General features: G+C 45.6%; 1 protein-coding gene and 1 long non-coding RNA gene across 3 annotated transcripts in view; one reads left to right on the top strand and one right to left on the bottom strand.

Annotated features, from left to right (window-relative positions):
• Nucleotides 1-20,742, bottom strand: part of LOC144132271 (uncharacterized) — a 79,612-nt gene that overhangs the window by 26,675 nt on the left and 32,195 nt on the right. The window contains exon 3 of the long non-coding RNA XR_013314742.1: nt 16,557-16,633. This is a non-coding gene — a long non-coding RNA (uncharacterized LOC144132271). The remainder of the gene's footprint in view (nt 1-16,556; nt 16,634-20,742) is intronic.
• Nucleotides 7,326-17,891, top strand: LOC144132267 (uncharacterized). Of its 2 annotated transcripts, none has more exons than XM_077664582.1 (6): nt 7,326-7,816; nt 9,453-9,566; nt 15,779-15,832; nt 16,136-16,189; nt 16,492-16,560; nt 17,550-17,891. In XM_077664582.1, exons 1-6 carry the CDS (start codon nt 7,769-7,771, stop codon nt 17,646-17,648), a joined length of 438 nt encoding a protein of 145 aa, XP_077520708.1. In that variant the 5' UTR covers nt 7,326-7,768; the 3' UTR covers nt 17,649-17,891. The 2 variants fall into 2 exon arrangements, with proteins under 2 accessions (XP_077520708.1, XP_077520707.1); XM_077664581.1 differs by having other exon boundaries at nt 7,595-7,816; nt 9,450-9,566.

The following is a 20,742-nucleotide window of genomic DNA, read 5'->3' on the forward strand; positions in this document are numbered from 1 at the left end:
TGCGCATGTAAATATTTTCGATAGTCGTTGACTTTGCTGGAGAATATTAAAGTGCTTATTAAGAATTCTGTTTATGTTCGGTGCGTTACTGTTAAATGTGAGAATAAGGTTTGTAGTGTAATCATTTCGGTTATCTCTTCGGTGCCCCTGGAGTATTAGACTACGGTTCAGATTTGAAGCTCTGCTTATGGTGTCATCAATAAAAGAACGTGGATAGCGCTGCGTTAAGAGCACGTAAAAATTTTTTAATGCTTTTTATATGTATATGTAAACATTTTTTTTGCTTGGAGTGCGTTTGTCGTGTACTACCATTTCAGAGGCGCTTGGGCCCAGTCAAGCTGCTTTTTAGCAGCTTTTAGCCCTTGCATCTCTGTAGTATGTAACTTGCATTTTGTAAAAATGAAATGAAATTAAATTTGCAAGAGAAAGACAAGGTTTCATTTTGCAGTGTAAGCTTGCGTCTCTAGAATTAACAGAGAACGTTGCCTCACACTGCTTGGGCCTGTCGTTTGACCCCTCGTTCACCGCAGGGAAAAAAAGGACCTCTCTAGGAAACTATTTGTGGGATCTTTCCTCTGCTTCAGGAGGGGAGGGGGAGGGGAAGGGGGTTGATGGCCTCCCCTTTGTCGGGTTCGCCGCGACACGCGACGCACGACGGACAAGACGACGAAAGGAAGCGGGCAAAGCTGCCTTTCCAAAATTAACCGTGACTTGCAGGTGCCTATAGCTGTGTTTGGATTCCAGGGAAGTAGCAGCCGACCTCTGAATCCTCCTCGCCCATTCCCACGGGGCTCCGCGTGCCATGTCGCCATGTGCGGTGAAAAGAGCAGTGTGCAGAGTTTAAATTAAACAAGTATGAAGCTATACAATGAAGCCCATTACAGACAGCTAGAGGAATTTCAAGAGCATGCTGTGTGATGCTAGTTATCTCAGTGAAAACTAATGCAGCCAACTATTATTTCGTATTTTTTTCTACCCAACAGACATGAAAGGTCTGAAGATGAATTAGTACCAAACACTTCGGTACATCAGTTGTAATGCCTGAAAAAAGTTGTACCAACATATAGATGCCCATGTCGTGATAATCAGGAATACTGAAGAATTAAGGAAAATTAAAACATTTTTTTTGTTCGGGCTCACACACCTGCTACAAACATCTTTATACGTAGCAATTTAAATGACCCTGTAGGATGTTTTTTGGGTAAAAAGTACAGTATGGCAGAAAGGAGTCTTTAGGAAATGCACTGTGTAGAAATAGCCATACCAATTCCATCTCATCGTTCGATAAATATAACAAATACCGTGCAGAGAAGCTTGCTGCATAGTATAGTTGCAAGTTACTGGTTGCAGACCGCTCTGCAGTCACTGAACTGTGATTGTGTATGTACTGCATGACAGTGCGTGGATAGCAAAGCATGCAGTTAACCAACAAAGAGATGCTTGTTCATATCGTTTACCACACATATAAACAACATCAATGAAACAGGATGCTATGTGTAACTTTTTGACATGTTCCTTTTTGGCAGCCTCTAAAAATGTTTCCGCCTAAATGAGCTGGCTTGTTTTGCAACAATATAACCACGGGACTGCTGTAAATTGCCACATTTTCAAATTGTATGAAAATCATTGCATGTGAGGGGTCACAACCCTATCCTGTTTCTTGAAGGTCCCGTTGCTTTGTTGGCAATGCTTGGACAACCATGGCCAGCTTTCCGCATTCATGTGCACAGGGTATGTCCATTACGTGCATGCCTTTCCACCTAGTAATGGCTTACATTGCAAACAGACAAAAAAACACATAGAGCACAAGTACAGATAGTGTTTGTAGTCCACACTCTTCTTATTCACCTCAGTAAATATGGCACATACCCACGCGGGGGGATTGGCCAAGGTACAGTGGAGATTTGCCAATGAAGTATTTGCACGGGAAAAAAGACGTGAGGCGGTGGCGTAGAAGACTGAATCAAGATAAAGATAAGAAAATTCAATTAAATTTAAGAAATATGAATTACCAGGAATAGAACCAAGCATTCCGGACATGAGACAGAATTTTGTATACAGCTAACAAGGTAACCGATCAGTTGCACTTATGTAATCATGAAGGTAGCCACAAACACTGCTTAACGGGAATTCCTTGGCGCTCGCACCGAACGAGAGAACTGGAAGAGACTGGAAGAGGGACCTCCAAATACTGATTTCCTTCACCAACCGCCGGCAAGAGAGGAGAAAATGGTCTAATGTTTCAACTTGCCCACATGAGACACAAAGGTTTGTCGCAGGGAACCCGTATCTGCGTAAGTACAAATTTAAGTGAGGGATTCTGCATCGCAGAAGCGTCATTGACACCTCAAAACGCCTTGATTTACACCACCGGACATCCCATGGGTATACTTTAAGTGGTGAAAATCCACGGTATTGAGCAACGGATCACTCAAGCTGGCTGAAATGTGTTGGAACCACTGGAAACGTGAAGTTTCCAACAGAATGAGGTGAGGGACGGGATAGATTAAGATTACAGGAGCGCTGAGAGCTGACCTTGCCAATAAATCAGCCACCTCGTTAAAATAGACACCCGAATGCCTGCAGGTACCCGGACAAAGCGGATCTCACGCACTGTGCACGGAACAAAAAACCTAAGCGGCCGATTCAATAAAGATTTTCCGGAGTTTTGGAGAGAGCCTAAAACTGAAAGGCAGTCTGCAAGAATAAGAACCCGTGCTACATGTCTGGGAATTTTGAGAAGAACCAAACCAATAGCCAAAAACTCTACGAAGAATTTAGAAGTATAATCAGGGATACGAACGGAATAGCTCCAAGCCGGATCCTGCGAATATATCCCAATCGCCGCCTTCTCACAGCTGCCGGAGGCATCATTGGAGAGAACAGTATGATGAGGAAAATTGTGTAGGTGTTCAGAAAGAAGACCATTTAGGATATTTGCGGGCATATGTTTCGCATGGAACGGGTATATATGGTCGTAATAGAAGACGGGGTCAGCCTGCGTATCAGCAACTCGTTGCAAGGAGATCAGATCAACCTGAAGCGGAGCTTGCGTGAACCTAACTTGCGGAAGCTGATAGCCTGGCCAATGTTGCTGTTGTTGTTAGCCTATCAAAAGATCGCACATACCCACACTGGGCGATCGGCGAAGAATCCGGTGGCTATTCATCTGTACTCAATTAACAAAAAAGAAGACCACGCGGGAACGCAACACTGGCGGATGTGCTGAATTTCAGGAACAAACCATGCAACAAGTAACAAAATATTCCTAAATCAGATTTTACATTGCATAATGAACCATGACTGTACCAAAGCAATGAGACATAAGTGAAGCATTTCATTCCTTTCGTGACATAAACGAGTTATGAGGTTTGTTGAACAATTAAAAAAGTGATTTTTCATGGCAGCCAGCATGGGTCATTTCAAGTTATAGCTCCAGATTACAATCACATCTGATATAGATGACACGCATGCTATGAAAGCAAGATAATTTTTTTCCTTTATATTTGTATAAATATAAATAAATAAAGGCTTGCTTCACAATTTAATTTCTGGCGTATACACAAAGGCATGTCTATAAATTATTCGTGCGTTACACCAGAACCAACACTACTTAAGTTGGTAAATCATGTTCATTACCTGGGTGTCATTAATAGCAAACATATGATAATGCTGCTAATGTTATAGACGAACAAACAGCGGTTTTATGAAGACGTTAAGTAATACGTGATACTGTTGTGTCCATCAGGTAGGCAGTTTCAAGGCTTGCTTCACAATTTAATTTCTGGCGTATACACAAAGGCATGTCTATAAATTATTCGTGCGTTACACCAGAACCAACACTACTTAAGTTGGTAAATCATGTTCATTACCTGGGTGTCATTAATAGCAAACATATGCTAATGCTGCTAATGTTATAGACCAACAAACAGTGGTTTTATGAAGACGTTAAGCAATACGTGATACTGTTGTGTCCATCAGGTAATGAACTGTGCGGCAGTTTCAGTTTCTCTTTTCTTATTTTCAAATTCAATTCTCTTACTTTCTGTTTCTCTTCTTCAGAGTTTCAGTTTCAGTCACATGCATGTTGCTTGACACCGCGTATACGTGACGCAGGAAAAGTAGAGGGGGGTCGGAGGAAACTTGGCGTCAGCACGACATCGCTCGCTCCGGTGTGTCGTTCGATCTTGCATCTACAATACAACAACGTGCCAACGAGGTAAACCTTTACTATGAGTTTCACGGGATCTTACGCCCCCTCCTACATTCCTGAAAACCCCGGATCAGCCACCAATACCATGGAACCAGTGGAAGGCACTGTTTTCTACCTACTTAGAGGCGTCTGGCGCCTGAGTTTCCTGCATCCCGGCGCAAAGCTATAGATGCTTCTGCAATCGCGCGGCGTCGGAGGTCAGCGTCGTTCCAGAACGCCTCCCGCCACGAGCGCAATTTTAAAACGAAGGAGACCTCAATTAAGTGAAGTTACGAAACGCGAAGATGCGTCGAAGGTGCCTCCGCCCGCCTTCCGTCGCGGAGACAAAAAGAGGGCTCCTTCCTAAAAACTGAGAGAGAGGGGAGAGTAACAGAAAGAAAATGGGGAACGAAGGCGCGAAATCGCCCAAGTGTGCGTTATTGCAATGGGTTACTGCCCTATATGGAGCATCACGCTCTATTATCTGCAAAGCAGGAAAAAAGAAATAAATAAAATATATAAAAAATATAAAAAGTTGAGGGGGGGAATAGGCAATATGCTTTACTCTCATAACTGTTTTCTCTGGTCATGAGCAAGAAAGACTGGCAGGGGGAGGAGAAGGGCGGCATGTGGAAGCAAGCACGCAAATTGGCATGACCTCAGGCGATGCAGTCCGGGTGCTGTGAATTTCAGTATGGCTAGGACTATGATCTCTGAAGTGTGGAGAGAGTACCAGGGTTTTCATTTATACCGGCCTGCACAGTATTAAACTGATATATAAAGTATGACTCTCGTTGCTCACGCTCACGGGCATTTTGGAAGCCGCTCTGTAGCAGCGTAACTTTTAGTTTGTGAAACTCGTGACCTTCCTGGGAAAGATGTTTCGACAGGGGGAGGAGAGAAAGAGATCTGGTGTGCGCGCGGTGGTTGTTGAATCTAATTCGGAAGCAATTCTCGGTTTGGCCAATGTATTGCATCTAACAATCACCACACTCGAGCATGCATACTACGTTACTACTGTCACAGTTCAAGTTTTCACGGATGGAGTGTTTGAAGTTAGAGTGTGTGCTTTGAGCTAGTGTTGTTGTCCGCATGTGCTGGCAAACTTGACAGCGATTCTTCCTGCAAGGTAGGCAAACCACAGGGTTTTACTTATTGACAGTAGAGTGAACTACATAATTCTGCATGTTTTTTGGTAGTCTGTAGGTAACCTGTAGAACTGTTGGAAAAATTTTTGACAGTCGATCGTTTTGTTCGATTATGTTGAAATGTTTTTTTTAGAGTTTTGTTGACATTAGGAAGGTTGTTTGCGAAGGTTAAGACGAGATTAGAGCGGTGTTCATTTGCGGTTGCTAATGGGGGATCCCCAAACATTTCATTACGATCTGTTGCTTCCGCTTTCGTAACGGCATCATCAATAATGGAGGCCGGATAGCATTGGTCCCTCAGAACCTCCCGCATACGGCTAGAATTTTTTTCGAAGTCTTCTGGTCGTGAGCAGATCCGTTTGAATCTGATGGCTTGGGAATATGGAATTGAAGTTTTGCAGTGGCGTGGGTGGCAGCTCTTCTAATGAAGGTACTGTTGCCTATCCGTGGGCTTTCTATAGACACTGGTGATTAAGGTACCCTTCTCCATTCGAATTAAGACGTCCAAGAAATTAATTTGACTGGTGGAGTAAGGGTGTGTGAAACAGATGTTTGGATGTACGTTGTTAAATGCTGAAATAAACTGGATGAATTGGTCCTCTGTTTTCGTCCATACCATGAATATGTTGTCTAGGAAGCGTTTGTAAAAAGCCGTTTTTGTTGGGTATGAGCGGATAAACTCCGATTCAATGCTATGCATATATATGTTGGCATAGTTTGGGGCCATTTTCGTTCCCATAGCGGTACCACTCGTTTGTAGGTAAAAGGAGTTGTTGAATTAAAAAAAAGTGGAGCTTGAGGACCAGATCAGCAAGTGCAGCGATGGTACTTTGGCTAGGAGCATCATCGTTTTTGTGTTTTCCATAGGATGCGACCAGAATCGGATGCCATCATCATGCGGTATGTTTGTGTACAGAGACACTACATCAAGGGTAACTAAATATATATATGCAAAGTTGAGAGACGCTTCATTTAGACAGATTTATTTGGAGTCGACATTTCGGACAGAGCCTGTCCTTTCTCAAGACTGAAGTTACAGCGATCTTCCTCCCGTTCTTGAGGAGTTGTAATTGGCACACCTGTCCGCCACATGAAAATAGCAACAAGAAATCGGGTGCTGGAAAGAATATGGACAGAAAAGAAAAATACTAGAAAAGGGAGAAAGAGTAATAAATAGAAAAAGAATACGCGCTGTCGCACCCTGTCCACCGAAAAGCCGCTGGGAGCGTGCAGAAAAAAAAGAAAGAATTAAAGGAAAACGAGGACCGGGAGGGGAGAATGGTCGCCCCTCAAGGCAGAGCGGCGGCGAGTACAGAAACAGATGGTGGCGGATTCGCGGAGATGCGTGTACTCGCGTGCCCCTGGCCAAAACGAGTAAAAAAAAACAGAATAAAGCGCAGACATGGCAGGACACTTCCCTGGAGCCTCTTCGGCAGGAATAGTCAATGCGGAATCAGCGGCGCAGTTTGCTTAAGTAGAGACGTGCACTGTGCATGCAAACACAAAGAATAAAAAAAAATAAACATCCGAGTTCGGGAAAGTGTCGGGGGGGGGGGGGGGGGGTAAACGGGAATGGCGGGAGCATTTAGGCAAGGGTTCTTCAACTGCACCCCGCTCGGCAAAGTGGTCGAACTGGGTGGGGTGGAGGTAAAGATGCGCTTCTTTATCCCGCGCACGCTGTCACAAACGTGGAGAATTCTGAGAAAACTCTAGGGAAAATGTGTCTGTCCCCAACCGGACATGGCGTCTATGAAAATCACGTGACCATGACGTTAGAAGCGTGACGTCACTTTTTTGGGCCAATCAGCGTTTCCAGCCTACCGACCCGCAATCGCTTGTGGGCAACCGGATGCGCGGAGACATGGAGGAAAGAAGGAAAAGAGAGGCTGCTACGTCACATTTTTTGAAGCCGGAAGCGAGGGCTCCGTTAGACACTTGGCCGTTTTCTCAGCCATTGGCATGCGAGCGCCGCGAGCAGACGATTTCGCGCCGCGCCAGGCTGTCGGCAGCTGTCAGACACGGCGGAAAGTGAGACTTCTGCTCCCATTGACAACAAAGACGCTGCGATGCCCAGCTGCTGCGTTCCTGGGTGTCGGTCGCGCACGCCAGGACAAGAACCGGGTGTCACTTTCCACACGTAAGTATACTGCATTTTGTTTTAGTATTTAATTGACTGCGTAATGAGTAAAATGCATGCTCGCAGAACATAACGCACGACACGGCGTGAACGTGGTATTCGTACCACCCCGGCCTTATTGGTGGCTCTTTGTCCGAGTGCAGTGAATAGTATTGTTTTCAAACAGGTTTCCGAAAGATCCAGAGCGAAGGAGGCAGTGGACTGAGGCCGTTAGACCAGGCCAGAGACTGGGAGCCAGCAAAATGGACCTGCGTATGTTCAAAACATTTCCTGCCCGAGCACTTCGATCGGATGTCGCCGCTCGTAGTTCGTATACGTGCGGATGCCGTCCCCCTTCAGGTGAGGAACCACCTTCTATACATTCTCAAGAGATTGGAAAGAAATGCTCTTATTGAGAAGGTGCTTTATTATAACTTGACTGCATAAGCATGCGTTCAATATGATGTTTTAGGTGTTCGTGCAAGAAATAGAACGATTTGTGAATAAATGGCTTTAGCTAGACGTTATGATCGAGTAGCGCGGCTACAGTACTCCCGCACTGATAAAAAGTAATTGTGTCATTATACTCCTAAACTGGCTGCGGTTTATATATGGCTCTGGTGAAATTCTGCTTACTGTACATGATAATTTATTTATTTATTAGCTTACGCACTCCATCATTAGAAGAAAATAAAAAAAAGAGAGCATCGAGCACACCACAGTTTTCCTTGGGGCATCATTTCTATTTAATTATTACTTGTAGTGTGCAAATGTTTGCGCCTAGCAGTAGGCGGTGCATTTTTTGTTGTCATCTCGGCCATAGCACCTGGGAAGTGTCACTGAGAGAGCACTGTAATTCCTTAAAACTATAGTTCGTTTACAAAGCAAATCACAAAGAAGTTCCATAAGGCATAGAGCACCGTACGTATTTGCTCGCGTGATTTGCGCACGTTTTTTTTTCTTTTTAGGGCTCCAAAAAGAGGGTGCGCAATTTACGCGCAAGCGAGTTATCCGAACACGTCCTAAAAAAAAGGTTGGCACCCCTCGCCCCATGGCAACAAGGTTGACACGTCCCCCCTTCCCCACGCTATAGATCCCCGCGGGGTGTTATGACATGACGGCACGTGCTTAGCTCAAACCAATAAACGCGCAAAGATTCAATCGCAAAGTCAGCCATGGGAGGAGATAACGGGCAATAAAACGGGGCCCTTGCGTGTGGCCCGACTGACTAGCGGCAAACCGTATAGCAAACGGTACGGTAGAGTTTTGGATTCGGGCGCGCGCGCAACTGTTCGTCCGGGACAGCGACCGCCAGCGCGAGCAAGCCGGGTAAACGGCACAGTTCGCACCCGCGTACATGCTGCTGGTCTGGCTCAGCATAGTGCGCAAAATGTGCGAGTAGTTTTTTTTTTTATCGGGTTAAAGGTTTGAAACTTTTTGGGGTGCACAATCTATGTGCGGGCGCAAATTACGCGAGTAAATACGGTAAATGTCATACACATAAGGAAAAAGGGAAGCATGGGACAAAGAAAAAAAGACAAAACACAGGCAGAAAGCTTGGCCAAATGTTTAGGGGAATCCCGTTTTCTTTTGCGAAGTTTCTGTGGAAACAATTTATAGCTTTCCTTTAGCCGCATAGCTGCGCTTGGGTGGATGCCAATGAGTATAATTAGCTCCCTTATTATACAGATACGGCAGTTCTGCATATATAATTCCTCATACACATACCATACACACTTCATGGGGTATAGCTGGGTGAGCCTGAGGAGAGACACCGCACTCTCCCTTCTCAAAAATATGGTAGACCTGCTGTAGTAACAATGCATTTCTCTGCTGTTGCTTTCTTAAGAAATGGGTGCACTCTCGCCCACTGGCTGTGTTCCATATTGACAGTCTCAGATTGGTACATCTGTCTGTTGAATTACATGCATCTTTTTAGCTAAGGCTGGCGTTCCACTGCGAGCATGTGATGCACCTCATTATTCATTTACAGCAGGAACCCCTTTCACAGCAGCCAGGCGATGGCACAGCTGTTGCTGCCACTGCTCAGCATGGCGCCCAGCAAGCACTAACACAAAGTCACACATCTCCAGCGTCTCCACTGCAACAGGTATTTTCAAACAGCGCTGTTTTGTGACTACTACAGCTATTCAAAGCATCACAGGGGCTGTGTATATGTTGGAGTAGGAGCTACAAACACTGCTTCCTGGCACGGGCTCACCAGAAGATTTATCCGAATCCCATGACACACTAGCCATCATATTTCTTAACCCTTCAGACAGCACTCAAAACAGTCTTAAAGTGTGATGCTTCACCTCCATCTTTCACTAGCTGCTTAAAGCTGAACACCTTGTATGCTTGGTACATGATGTATGCGTTAACAGACAAAGAGGGCAATATCATTAGCAATATGGATAAGATATCAAATAGCCAAAGAGACACAAATCTATGCAGTAGCCAATGCAATCAGAACGTTAATGAGAGAAGCCGCAGCGCACAGCAATGGGACATCCCGTAGCAGTAAGAGAAGAGGAAGTAACGGAAGCCTTAGTAGGAATGAAAAGCGGGAAAGCAGCTGGTGAGGATCAGGTAACAGCAGATTTGTTGAAGGAGGGAGGGGAGTGTGACGTAGTGCAAGTCATGTACACGCGCCTAGCCGGACAGAAGCAGCCCCCATTTCTGTTATCTAACCGCTTGCCTATATAACCGCTCGCCTTCTTCAATAAAGCGTCATTCATGCACCATGCTTCGTCGTGTCCACATGGTGTCAGAAGTGGCCGGTTAGCGATCGCGCAACGCAACCGGGCAACGTAACCGACGGCAGAAGCACGGCAATCCGGGAGGCCCGGGTAATTTCATCGGACCAGAGCCATGACAGACGCCGAGCAGCACCGCGCCCAGCCTGCCGCCCCCGTCACTTCGCTGCTGCCACCACCGAAGGCCCTGGATACAACGGGAGATGTCTGGCATAGCTGGGAAGCATGGAAGCAAGAGTTCGAGCTCTTCTCAACTGCAACCTACCTGGACCAACAACCGAAAGAGGTACAGGCAGCCACTTTTCTCATCAGTATTGGAGAAGACGCACGCAAAACGTACAGCACTTTCGTATTTGATGCTGGAGAGGATAAAAGCGACATTGCTGTACTGAAGCGAAAGTTTGAAGCGTTCTACAAACCAGCACTAAACCTAGCTTATCACGAGTTTCGATTTGGAAAGCGTGACCAGAAGGAAGACGAACATTTTAACGATTGGTTAACGGAGCTGCGTGTACTAGCAAAAAGCTGTGAATTCGGTGAGCTGGAAGAACGCATGCTAAGAAGCAGAATCATTCTGGGAATGAGAGACAAGAAGCTTCAAGAAACGCTTCTTTCTGAAAATGCTTCCTTGGCCAAAACTGTTGAAATGTGTCGAGCTCGGGAACACGGCAAAGAGCAAAGTGAAGAAATACACTCCAGCAAGAACTGTCAAGTGGAGGTCAATGCGGTCCTCCAAATCAAAAGTCGCTGTAACAAATGTGCTCGTGTTCACAACAGTGAAACATGCCCTGCAAAGGGACGCACGTGCTTAAAATGTGGCAAAAGAAATCATTTTGCAGCTGCGTGGAAAACGAAGAGCGCTAACCTCTGCGTGAAAGAGCAAAAAGTGGCGTCACTGGAAGCGAATTCAGACGGACAGGCAGATAATTTCTGGTTGCAAACTTTATCGCCAAGCAGCAAGAAAGACGACCGCTGGACTGCAATCGTGAAAATAGAAGAAACGCCCGTTGCCTGCAAGCTTGATACAGGAGCCAATTGCTCGGTCATATCACGCAGCCAGCTGCAGAAGATAACTCAAAAGCAACCCGAAAACTGCGCTGTCGTGCTGAACACATTTTTTGGCTTTCAGAAAAAAGCAACGAAACGTAGTCACCTTCATGTGACCGGACCCGAGGGAACATTTGAAACGACATTCTTCGTAATGGAAGACGACATGCCCGTGACTCTTAGCGGCTCAGTTGCCGAGAAGCTAGGCTTGATTCGCCGAATTGCTTCACTGGAGCACCAAGAGCTGTACGACGTAGTCAAGCCGTATGAAGACGTCTTCTCCGGATTAGGCGAGCTCGAGGGTGTCGTCTACCACTTCAAGCTCAAGCCAGGTTCCCAAGGAGTGGTCAAAGCAGCACGCCGGATTCCGTTCGCACTCGAGGACAGAGTAAAAGCGGAACTGGACCGCATGGAAGCAGCCGGAGTAGTTTCCAAGGTGACCGAGCCAACCGAGTGGTCCAGCCACATGGTTACCGTCATAAAGAACGACAAGGTACGCATATGTCTCGATCCATCTGATTTGAACAAAGCGCTGCTGAGGGAACATTATCCTATGCCAACGCTAGAAGACATTGCACCGTCTCTGTGTGGAGCACAATACTTTTCGACTTTGGATGCCGCTACGGGATTTTGGCAGATAAAACTGGATGAGGAAAGCTCCAGAATTTGCACAATGAGCACTCCGTACGGTCGTTACAGGTTCCTGCGTATGCATTTCTTCGGCTCCCGAAATATTTCAGCGCGCCATGCACAAAGTACTAGAAGGTCTCACTGGCACAGCAGTCGTAATGGACGACATTCTAGTCTGGGGTCGCACTAAAGAAGAGCATGACGCAAATCTTGTCAGTGTGCTGACAAGATGTCAGGAGCACTACTTGAAATTGAACAAAACAAAGTGTAACTTCTTGCAGGAATCCGTCAAGTACCTAGGCCACGTGTTGACGCGCGACGGGTTGAGCCTGGATCCAGGGAGCCTGGAAGATATTTTCCACGTGCAGGCCCCTTGCAACCGGAAAGAGCTACAGACATTCTTGGGTATGGTGAACTTCGTTTCCCGCTTCATTCCTAATATGTCAACGCTCACAGCATCGCTCCGAGAACTTTTAAAAAAGAATGCTGCATGCGTTTGGGAAGACAGCCATCAAAAAAGCTTTGAAGCACTGCGCGAAGCACTAGCAACGGCTCCCATATTGGCATATTACCAGAAGGGCAAACCAATCACCCTATCTGTAGACGCCAGCCAAAACGGAATTGGCGCTGTGATAATGCAGGATGGACACCCCTTAGCTTACTCATCTCGCTCGCTGACAGAAGCACAGCAAAGGTACGCGCAGATAGAGAAAGAGATGCTAGCAATCGTCCACGGCTGTGAAAAATTCAAGGACTACATTTTCGGGCAGCCAGAAGTCATTGTGGAATTTGTGGAATCTGATCACAAGCCGCTCGAAATGATTTTCAAGAAGCCATTATGCCAGTGCCCTCTCCGCCTGCAGCGTATGCGTCTAAACCTACAAAAATACCATATAAATGTCAAGTATACTCCGGGAAAACAACTGTTCATCGCTGACGCGTTATCACGTTTTCCTAATAAAGCACAGCTCGTAGAACATTGCGCGCATTTCCACGTTAACACTATCGCTTGTCTTCAAGCTTCAGACAGGCGCCTGGAGCAAGTTCTGCGGGAGACGGACCGTGACCCAAGCATGGTGAAACTTCGCCAGTATGCAAGCACAGCGTGGCCCATTGACAAGGCTGACGTCACTACCGAGCTACGCAGCTACTGGAGCTTCCGCGACGAGCTGCATACTGAATCCGGCCTTGTGTTCCGGAGCAATCGCCTTATCATTCCTGCCAGACTGCGCAGTGAGGTACTGGCTTCTCTTCATGCTGCGCACACAGGAGCAGAAAAAATGAAGGCACGCGCCCGAACCGTTGTCTTCTGGCCAAGTATAAACAGCGATATTGAGGAAGTCGCTCAACGCTGTCAAACATGCCAAAAGTACAAATCAAGAAATGCGCGACTACCGCTGTTAAGTCACGAGATACCAACACTGCCCTGGGAGTCAGTAGGAGCTGATATTTGTCATCACAACGGTGCCGAGTACTTAGTCGTTGTTGACTTCTACTCTTTCTTTTTTGAAATCAGGCTTGTGCAAGCGCCGTCAGCCAACAAGGTTATTCCAGCATGCAATGACATCTTCGCAACACATGGCTTCCCAAGGCGACTTTGCACAGACAACGGACCACCCTTCAGTAGCCAACAGTTCAAGGATTACGCCGATAAGATTGGCCTGCAACACGTCCGGTCTAGTCCGTACTATCCCCGCTCGAATGGAATGGCAGAAAGAGCAGTACAGGAAGCTAAGAAGCTGTTAAGGCGGTTCCGTTTCGGCAGCACTGAGTTTTGTGCCGCATTGCTTGAGTGTCGAAATTCACCTCGGGACTCTTCTCTGAAGTCCCCTGTGCAGAGGCTCATGGGCCGACAGACAAGAACGCTGCTTCCTGTACCAACCAGCGACCTACAACCACAAACAGTGCCACCCAAGACCGTGCGACGAAGGCTAGAAGACATCAGGAGCAAGCAACGCTGCTTCTACAACAGAGGTACACGGCCTCTTCCAGAGCTTCGCACTGGCTCGACCGCAACTATGTACAATGTGCCCTCAAGATCATGGTCCCCTGTCACGGTCGTACAGCGGGCTGAGACTCCTCGTGCCTACATCGTCAAAACGGAAGAGGGTCAACAGTTTCAGCGCACAAGAGAACACCTCAATCCGGCTCCTCCTCCCTCGTCTCCAGACCACAAGACTCCCGCGCCGCTGCCAGCTGTGGGAGTCCCAGACACTACAGGGACATCCGAATCTACACAACTCCGCAGGAGTGAACGGAAGCGCCAACCACCACGAAGATACCCGGCGCCTGAGTTCTGAAACTCTACTTGATTCGACGATTAAAAAAAAAAGAGAGAGAGAGGGGAGATGTGACGTAGTGCAAGTCATGCACACGCGCCTAGCCGGACAGAAGCAGCCCCCATTTCTGTTATCTAACCGCTTGCCTATATAACCGCTCGCCTTCTTCAATAAAGCGTCATTCATGCACCATGCTTCGTCGTGTCCACAGGGAGATTGTGCTAGTAGAACTAGCCATCCTATATATGCAATGCCTTGTGACCTCGAGAGTACCAGGAGCTTGGAAGAATGCTAACATTATCTTTATAAAGGAGACGTCAAGGACTTGAATTACAGACCGATCAGCTTACTGTTCATTGCCTTAAGTATTTGCTAAGGTAATCGCTAATAGTCAGGACAACCTTAGGCTTTAATCAACCAAATAATTAGGCAGGCTTTCGTAAAAGATACTCAACAATAGATCATGTTCACGCTATCAGTGAGTGATAGAGGAATGCACAGATTATAACCGACCCCTATATATGGCCTTCATTGATTACGAGAAAGCATTTAACTCAGTGGAAACCTCAACTGTCATGCAGGCACTGCAGAACCAGCGTGTGGAAGAGTGTTATGTGAAAATATTGGAAGATATTTATAACGATTGCACGCCTACCATAGTCCTCCATATAGTCAGCAATAAAATTCCAATAAGGAAGGGTGTCAGGCAGGGAGACACGATCTCGCCAATGCTATTCACTGCCTGTTTACAGGAGGTATTCCGCGGCCTGAAATGGGAACATTTGGGGATAAGAGTTAATGGAGAATACCTGAGTAATTTGCGATTCGCTGATGATATTGCCTTGCTAAGCCACTCAGGACAAGAACTGCAAAGCATGATCAATGAGTTAGACAGGCAGAGCAGAATGGTGGGGCTAAAAAATAATATGCAGAAAACCAAAGTAGAAACAGCAGTTCGCAATTGGTAGCGAGGTGCTGGAAGTAGTAAGAGAATATGCCTACTTAGGGCAGGTAGTGACCGCTAATACAGATCATGAAAGGGAAATAACTAGAAGAATAAGAATGGGTGGAGCGCATATGGCAGGTTCTCCCAGATCATGAATGGCAGTTTACCATTATCCCTCAAGAGAAAAGTCTACGACAGCTGTATCTTACCGGTACTCATCTATGGGGCAGAAATGTGGAGGCTAATAAAGAGGGTTCAGCTTAAGTTAAGGACAACACAGTGAGCTATGGATAGGAAAATGACAGGTGTAACGTTAAGAAACCAGAAGTAGGCAGAGTGGATGAGGAAACAAGCGTGGGTTAATGACATCCTAGTTGAAATCAAGAGGAAGAAGTGGGCTTGGGCAGGGCACGTAATGCAAAGGCAAGATAACCGCTGGTCCTTAAGGGTAACAGAGTGGATTCCAAGAGAAGGCAAGCGTAGCAGGGGGCGGCAGGAAGTTAGGTTGGCGGGTGAGATTAAGGAGTTTGCGGGAATGCGGTGGCCGCAGCTGGCAAAGGACAGGGTTAATTGGAGACATGGGAGAGGCCTTCACCCTTCAGTGGGCGTAGTCAGGCTGATGATGACGATGATGACATTCCTCCCGAATAATTTTTTTTTACAGGCACCTATGGATGTCGCTGAAAGCCAGGAGACTTTGGCAGGCCCATCACAACAGGTATTTTACAATATGCCATTTTGTGACTGCATCAATTCGAAGAACAACAGTGTCTGCGTTTATGTCGCAACACGAGCGAGCAAAAACAGATTTCTGTAACAGAATGCATCCTGGCACTGGCTCAGAGGAAGTTTTCTCTGAATCGCCTCAACACATTAGTCATTTTTTATTATCCTTTTGACAGAACTGAAAACACAGCCTAGCAGTGTGATGCTTTTCTATTTTTCAGTAGTTGCTTAGAACTGAATACATCTTATGCTTTGGTAGAAGCATATTTCTCAAGAATAAAATTTTTTTTCACAGGCACCTATGGATGTCACTGAAAGCCAGGAAACTTTACCAGGCCCATCACAACAGGTATGTTACGATATACCATTTTGTGACAGCAACTGCTAGAAGATTGACAGTGTCTGAGTTTATCTCGCAGCACGAGTCACGAAACGGGTGAATTTTTATGTAAAATAAAGCTTCCTGGCGCAGGCTCAGAGGAAGTTTTGACCAAGCCACCTCAGCACACCAGTCATATCTTTATTCCTTCAGACATAACTCAAAACGGTCTAGTAGTGTGACGCTTCTCCACTTTTCACTAGGTGCTTAAAACTGAACGCTTGTTATGTCTCGGTACACACACATTTCTCCTGAACAAAATTTTTTTACAGGCATCTATGGATGTGGCCACAATGCTGGACATTCAACCAGGGCCATCTCAAGCCTTTCAACTTACACCAGTAAGTTTCATATCGTCCTGTGTGGTTTCCATCCAGGTTTATTCACTGCATGAGGTAGGATGTCGTTGCAATTCTGCAATGTAAAGTGCAGTAGAACCTGCAGTTGTTTGTCAGGCCCCGTGCTTACCGGAGACAGTAGCAGAGTGCAGTAGGTTCTGCAAAGATCCTTCATATAGGATGGTGCCTTTTTGTGGAACCACATAAGCACATTAGTAACTGCCAGAATATTCTTTCATGTGCCTTCATTGCTTATGTTCGTTACACAAATCAATATAGTCATCTCGTCAGAGTTCCACTACAAATAATCTGTCAGTATCAAGAAAAATTTGGCTATGCAAGACATACTCCACCACGTCAGTGATAACTTTTCTACAAAATTTTCTCACGTTATTCCAAACTGGTTTTACTGATTTTGGACAAGGTCATTGACAGCTATGTAGAAAGTATTCGGTGCAAACTGGCATGCGTGCTACATGAAAAATTTGTACTGTCATGTTCTCTTCTTTTTCAGTTGTTCCTTGTATAAGTTTTCATGAAATACTTCTTATATGGGTACATGCCAACCTCTTTAACGTCAGTTTCAGTGGGCATTCAGAAAAGGAGATTGCACGACACAAAATTTAATGCAATAATTTTTAAAGCTGTATGTATTCACGCTTCTACACAGTTGTGCTATTAACCCTGCTTTATTTCAGCAACACTTTGAGTGTATAATAAAAATAAAATGTGTAGACATATAACATTACCTTAACATGCTAGGTGATATGAGTTTAACAATGTGCGAGCGTTTTTCTTTTGCAATGACATCGAAAGGCATTGAGTACATATGCACTGAAGCTGTTGAGTGGCCCAGTAGTGGGCATGCCGAGTAATGTTGTGATTAGCCTCATGTCCTGCTTTCCTTCTTATGCCTTGATGCATGGCGGAGGAGAACAGGGCAACAGGCATTCTAAGGTGGGCTGCATTACTAAACAGTTTATCTTATGCAGGAACTTCCGACTTTGCCAACCGCCCCAGCCTCTGTTGGGACGCCACGAAGAAGGAGGCCAGCAATGGTAAATGGACCTGTCAAATGTGCCTATTTCTGAAGCAGAATTCAACACCATGAATGTCAAATGCTTGTGCATATGCCAAGAGCGTATTTGATAGCGTGAGTGGCCCATCCACAGCATGCATTATTAGCATTAACATTAACACAGCATGTGCAGGCACCCAGACTGTGTGAATGGACTTAGCTTGATTTCGCCGTGGCAATTTTTACTAATATCTACTAACTGATCTGCATGGTATATTGTATGCAATGATGAATCAATAAACCAATGAATTTTTAAGTGTGTGAGTGGCCTGCATATCAAGCGGAGGAGCACATTATGGAATCTTCTTCTTGGACACCTCTCCATCTACCAGAGGAGAATCGGTGAGTCACAGCTTCATTTATTGATCTATTCAAGTACCCTAAGGGTCCACTAGGGGCATTACATAGGGGGAGATGGGGGGGACTCAAAGCGGAACAAAATTGTTTCAAAAACAAAAAAAGCAGCGTAGGTACGGCACTCAGGTGCAAGTCGAGAAACATCATTGCCAAGTAAATATTCTTACGAAAATTCACAAAGAAAAAATAAACAGCAGGTGCGAATTAGTCATCTGAGAAATCAAATTTTGTTACTGAAAGTGTGAGGAATCCATATAAGAAAGAGATCCTGACTGAAATAACAAAGACTCTGTTATCATGGCAATCCTGGAAGGTAAATCATTGCATTCTTTCATGATTAAGGTTACAGGTGAATTTTTGTACTTTTCCATCTGGACAAAAACAGGGTTACCCTTGTAGGCATTACCGGCTTGATGCGAGGTGAGGTGCTGGTAAAATATGTGACAGTGCAAATGATCGGTTGCTATGGTACAATGTGCGAGAAAAAGATGATCAAGTAAATTTTCTGTGCGTTGTGAGTGATGGCATGCTGAGCAGTTCCATCAGAGGTGAAACACTTTGATATTAAAGTAGGACGAGAAGATTAACTGAGCTCCTTCATTCTTCTTTTAATGGAACATTCAGAGTGCTTTGTGTTTTATATGTGCACACTGTTGTAACTGTGGTATGCAAGGCTTGGGTGTGCATTGTTCTAATGATGCATTGCATTTTCTATCTCTCTTCATAGGAGGACACACCCGAAAAAGCTCACTTGAGAGCAAGGGCTGCATGGTTTTCTGCAATGCATGCTCAGTCAAGAAAAAGCATAAAAAGGCTGCAGCAAACAAGGTGGAGACTGCAAAAGAAAAATGCGGAACTAAAATCTGTTCTGTCAGCTTTAACTACGGAGAATATCCTCCTGACAGAGCAAGTGTCTGTTTTAGATGGCCTGGGTAAAGTAAATAAGCACCTACTTGAAAGACAAGTCGGAAAGCATGGTGGAATTGGCACTCCAAAGCAGTACTCCCCTGAACTGAGAACTTCTGCCTTAACTTTAAATTTCTATTCCCCACGAGCCTATCAGTATGTCAGGAAAGTTTTTGACACGTGCCTCCCACGTCCCAGAACTCTGCGAAAATGGTATGAGACTGTTGATGGCCAGGCAGGACTTTCAACAGAAGCTTTCAATGCACTAAAATTGAAGTGTGCTGAAACAGCAAGCAAGGGGCACCGAACAGTTTACAGCCTCATGGTTGATGAAACGGCTATTCGGCAAAACATCCAGTGGAACAAACGCAACTTTGAAGGGTTTGTTGACTTTGGCAGTGGCATTGACAGCGACTCTTTGCCACAAGCAAAGGCTGCATTCGTTATAATGGCTGTGGCTATTAATGGGCGATGGAAGTTGCCCCTTGGGTACTTCCTAGTTGATGGCCTAATTGGAACACAGAGGGCTAACCTTGTCACCCAGTGCCTTCATAAGGCACATGATGCTGGAGCTATGGTTGCTTCACTCACTTGTGATGGGGCGCCCGCAAATCTGGCTATGTTGCAAGAGCTTGGTGTGATTTCCAACATGTGGGAGACCTAAAAACAACCTTTCGACACCCAGCTACCCAGGAACCAGTGGCAGCTTTTTTGGATCCCTGCCATATGCTAAATCTTTTGAGGAATGCACTGGCACACAAGAGGTACTTTATTGACCACCAAGGAAGGAAAGTGTCATGGGAGCATATTGAGCGGCTGCATACTGTGCAGCAGAAAGAAGGCCTACATTTGGCTAACAAGTTGCGCGGAGCTCATATTGAGTGGCAGTGGCAGCCCATGAAAGTTAGACTTGCTGCCCAAGTAATGAGCACTTCTGTTGCGACAGCACTAGCCGAGTGTAGGGAACTTGACCTAGAAGGTTTTTCTGGCACACAGGCAACAGAGAATTTTTTGTTGAAAATTAATGAGACATTTGATGCCCTAAATTCTAGAAGCCCATATCAGAAAGGTTGGAAGAAACCTATAAATGAAAAGAACATTGAAGCTTTCGAAGGCATGTTCAAAACCACAACCCATTACCTCTCTTCCGTGAACGAGTCTGCAAATGGAAGACGAATGATTGAAACAAACCGAAAGACAGGTTTCTTAGGTTTTATCATCTGCATGCAAAGCCTGATTAGTTTTTTTCATTTTCTTGTCACTGAAAAACAAGTGCTGAAGTACATTCCGGCCCACAAAATTTGCCAGGATCATTTGGAACTGTTTTTTGGCCTGATTCGAGCACATGGCGGGCATAATGACAACCCTACTACACAGCAGTTTCGTGCTGCCTTCAAAAAAGTGATTGTTCAAAGTGAACTGGCTGATGTATCCACAGGCAACTGTCTGAGCCTGGACAGCATCTCCATATTGTCATGCAGCAGTGCAACAGTTATTTCTTCTCAGGTCTTGAATATATCTGCACCAAGGAGGCAACTTCTAGACAGTGATGCTGTTCAGCAGTCTCAGGTAACAGCTGCAGACCATGACTACATCATAGCTCCAGGCTACATCAGTGAATGTGGAGGCCGAATTGTGGCTTACATGGCAGGTTATGTAGCTCATAAATTGGCTGCAAAGCTGACTTGTGAGCACTGCACAAGTGCACTACTCACAAAAGAACGAGGAAACATTTACTCACTAATTAAGAGGAAAAGCAGAGGAGGGCTGAAATACCCATCAGAAAGTGTACTGAAGATCTGTCAAAAATCGGAGGCGGTGATCAGGACGGCAGTGCGCCTGAA

Source organism: Amblyomma americanum, chromosome 5 (genome assembly GCF_052857255.1).
Source record: "Amblyomma americanum isolate KBUSLIRL-KWMA chromosome 5, ASM5285725v1, whole genome shotgun sequence".
Lineage (NCBI taxonomy): Eukaryota > Metazoa > Arthropoda > Arachnida > Ixodida > Ixodidae > Amblyomma > Amblyomma americanum.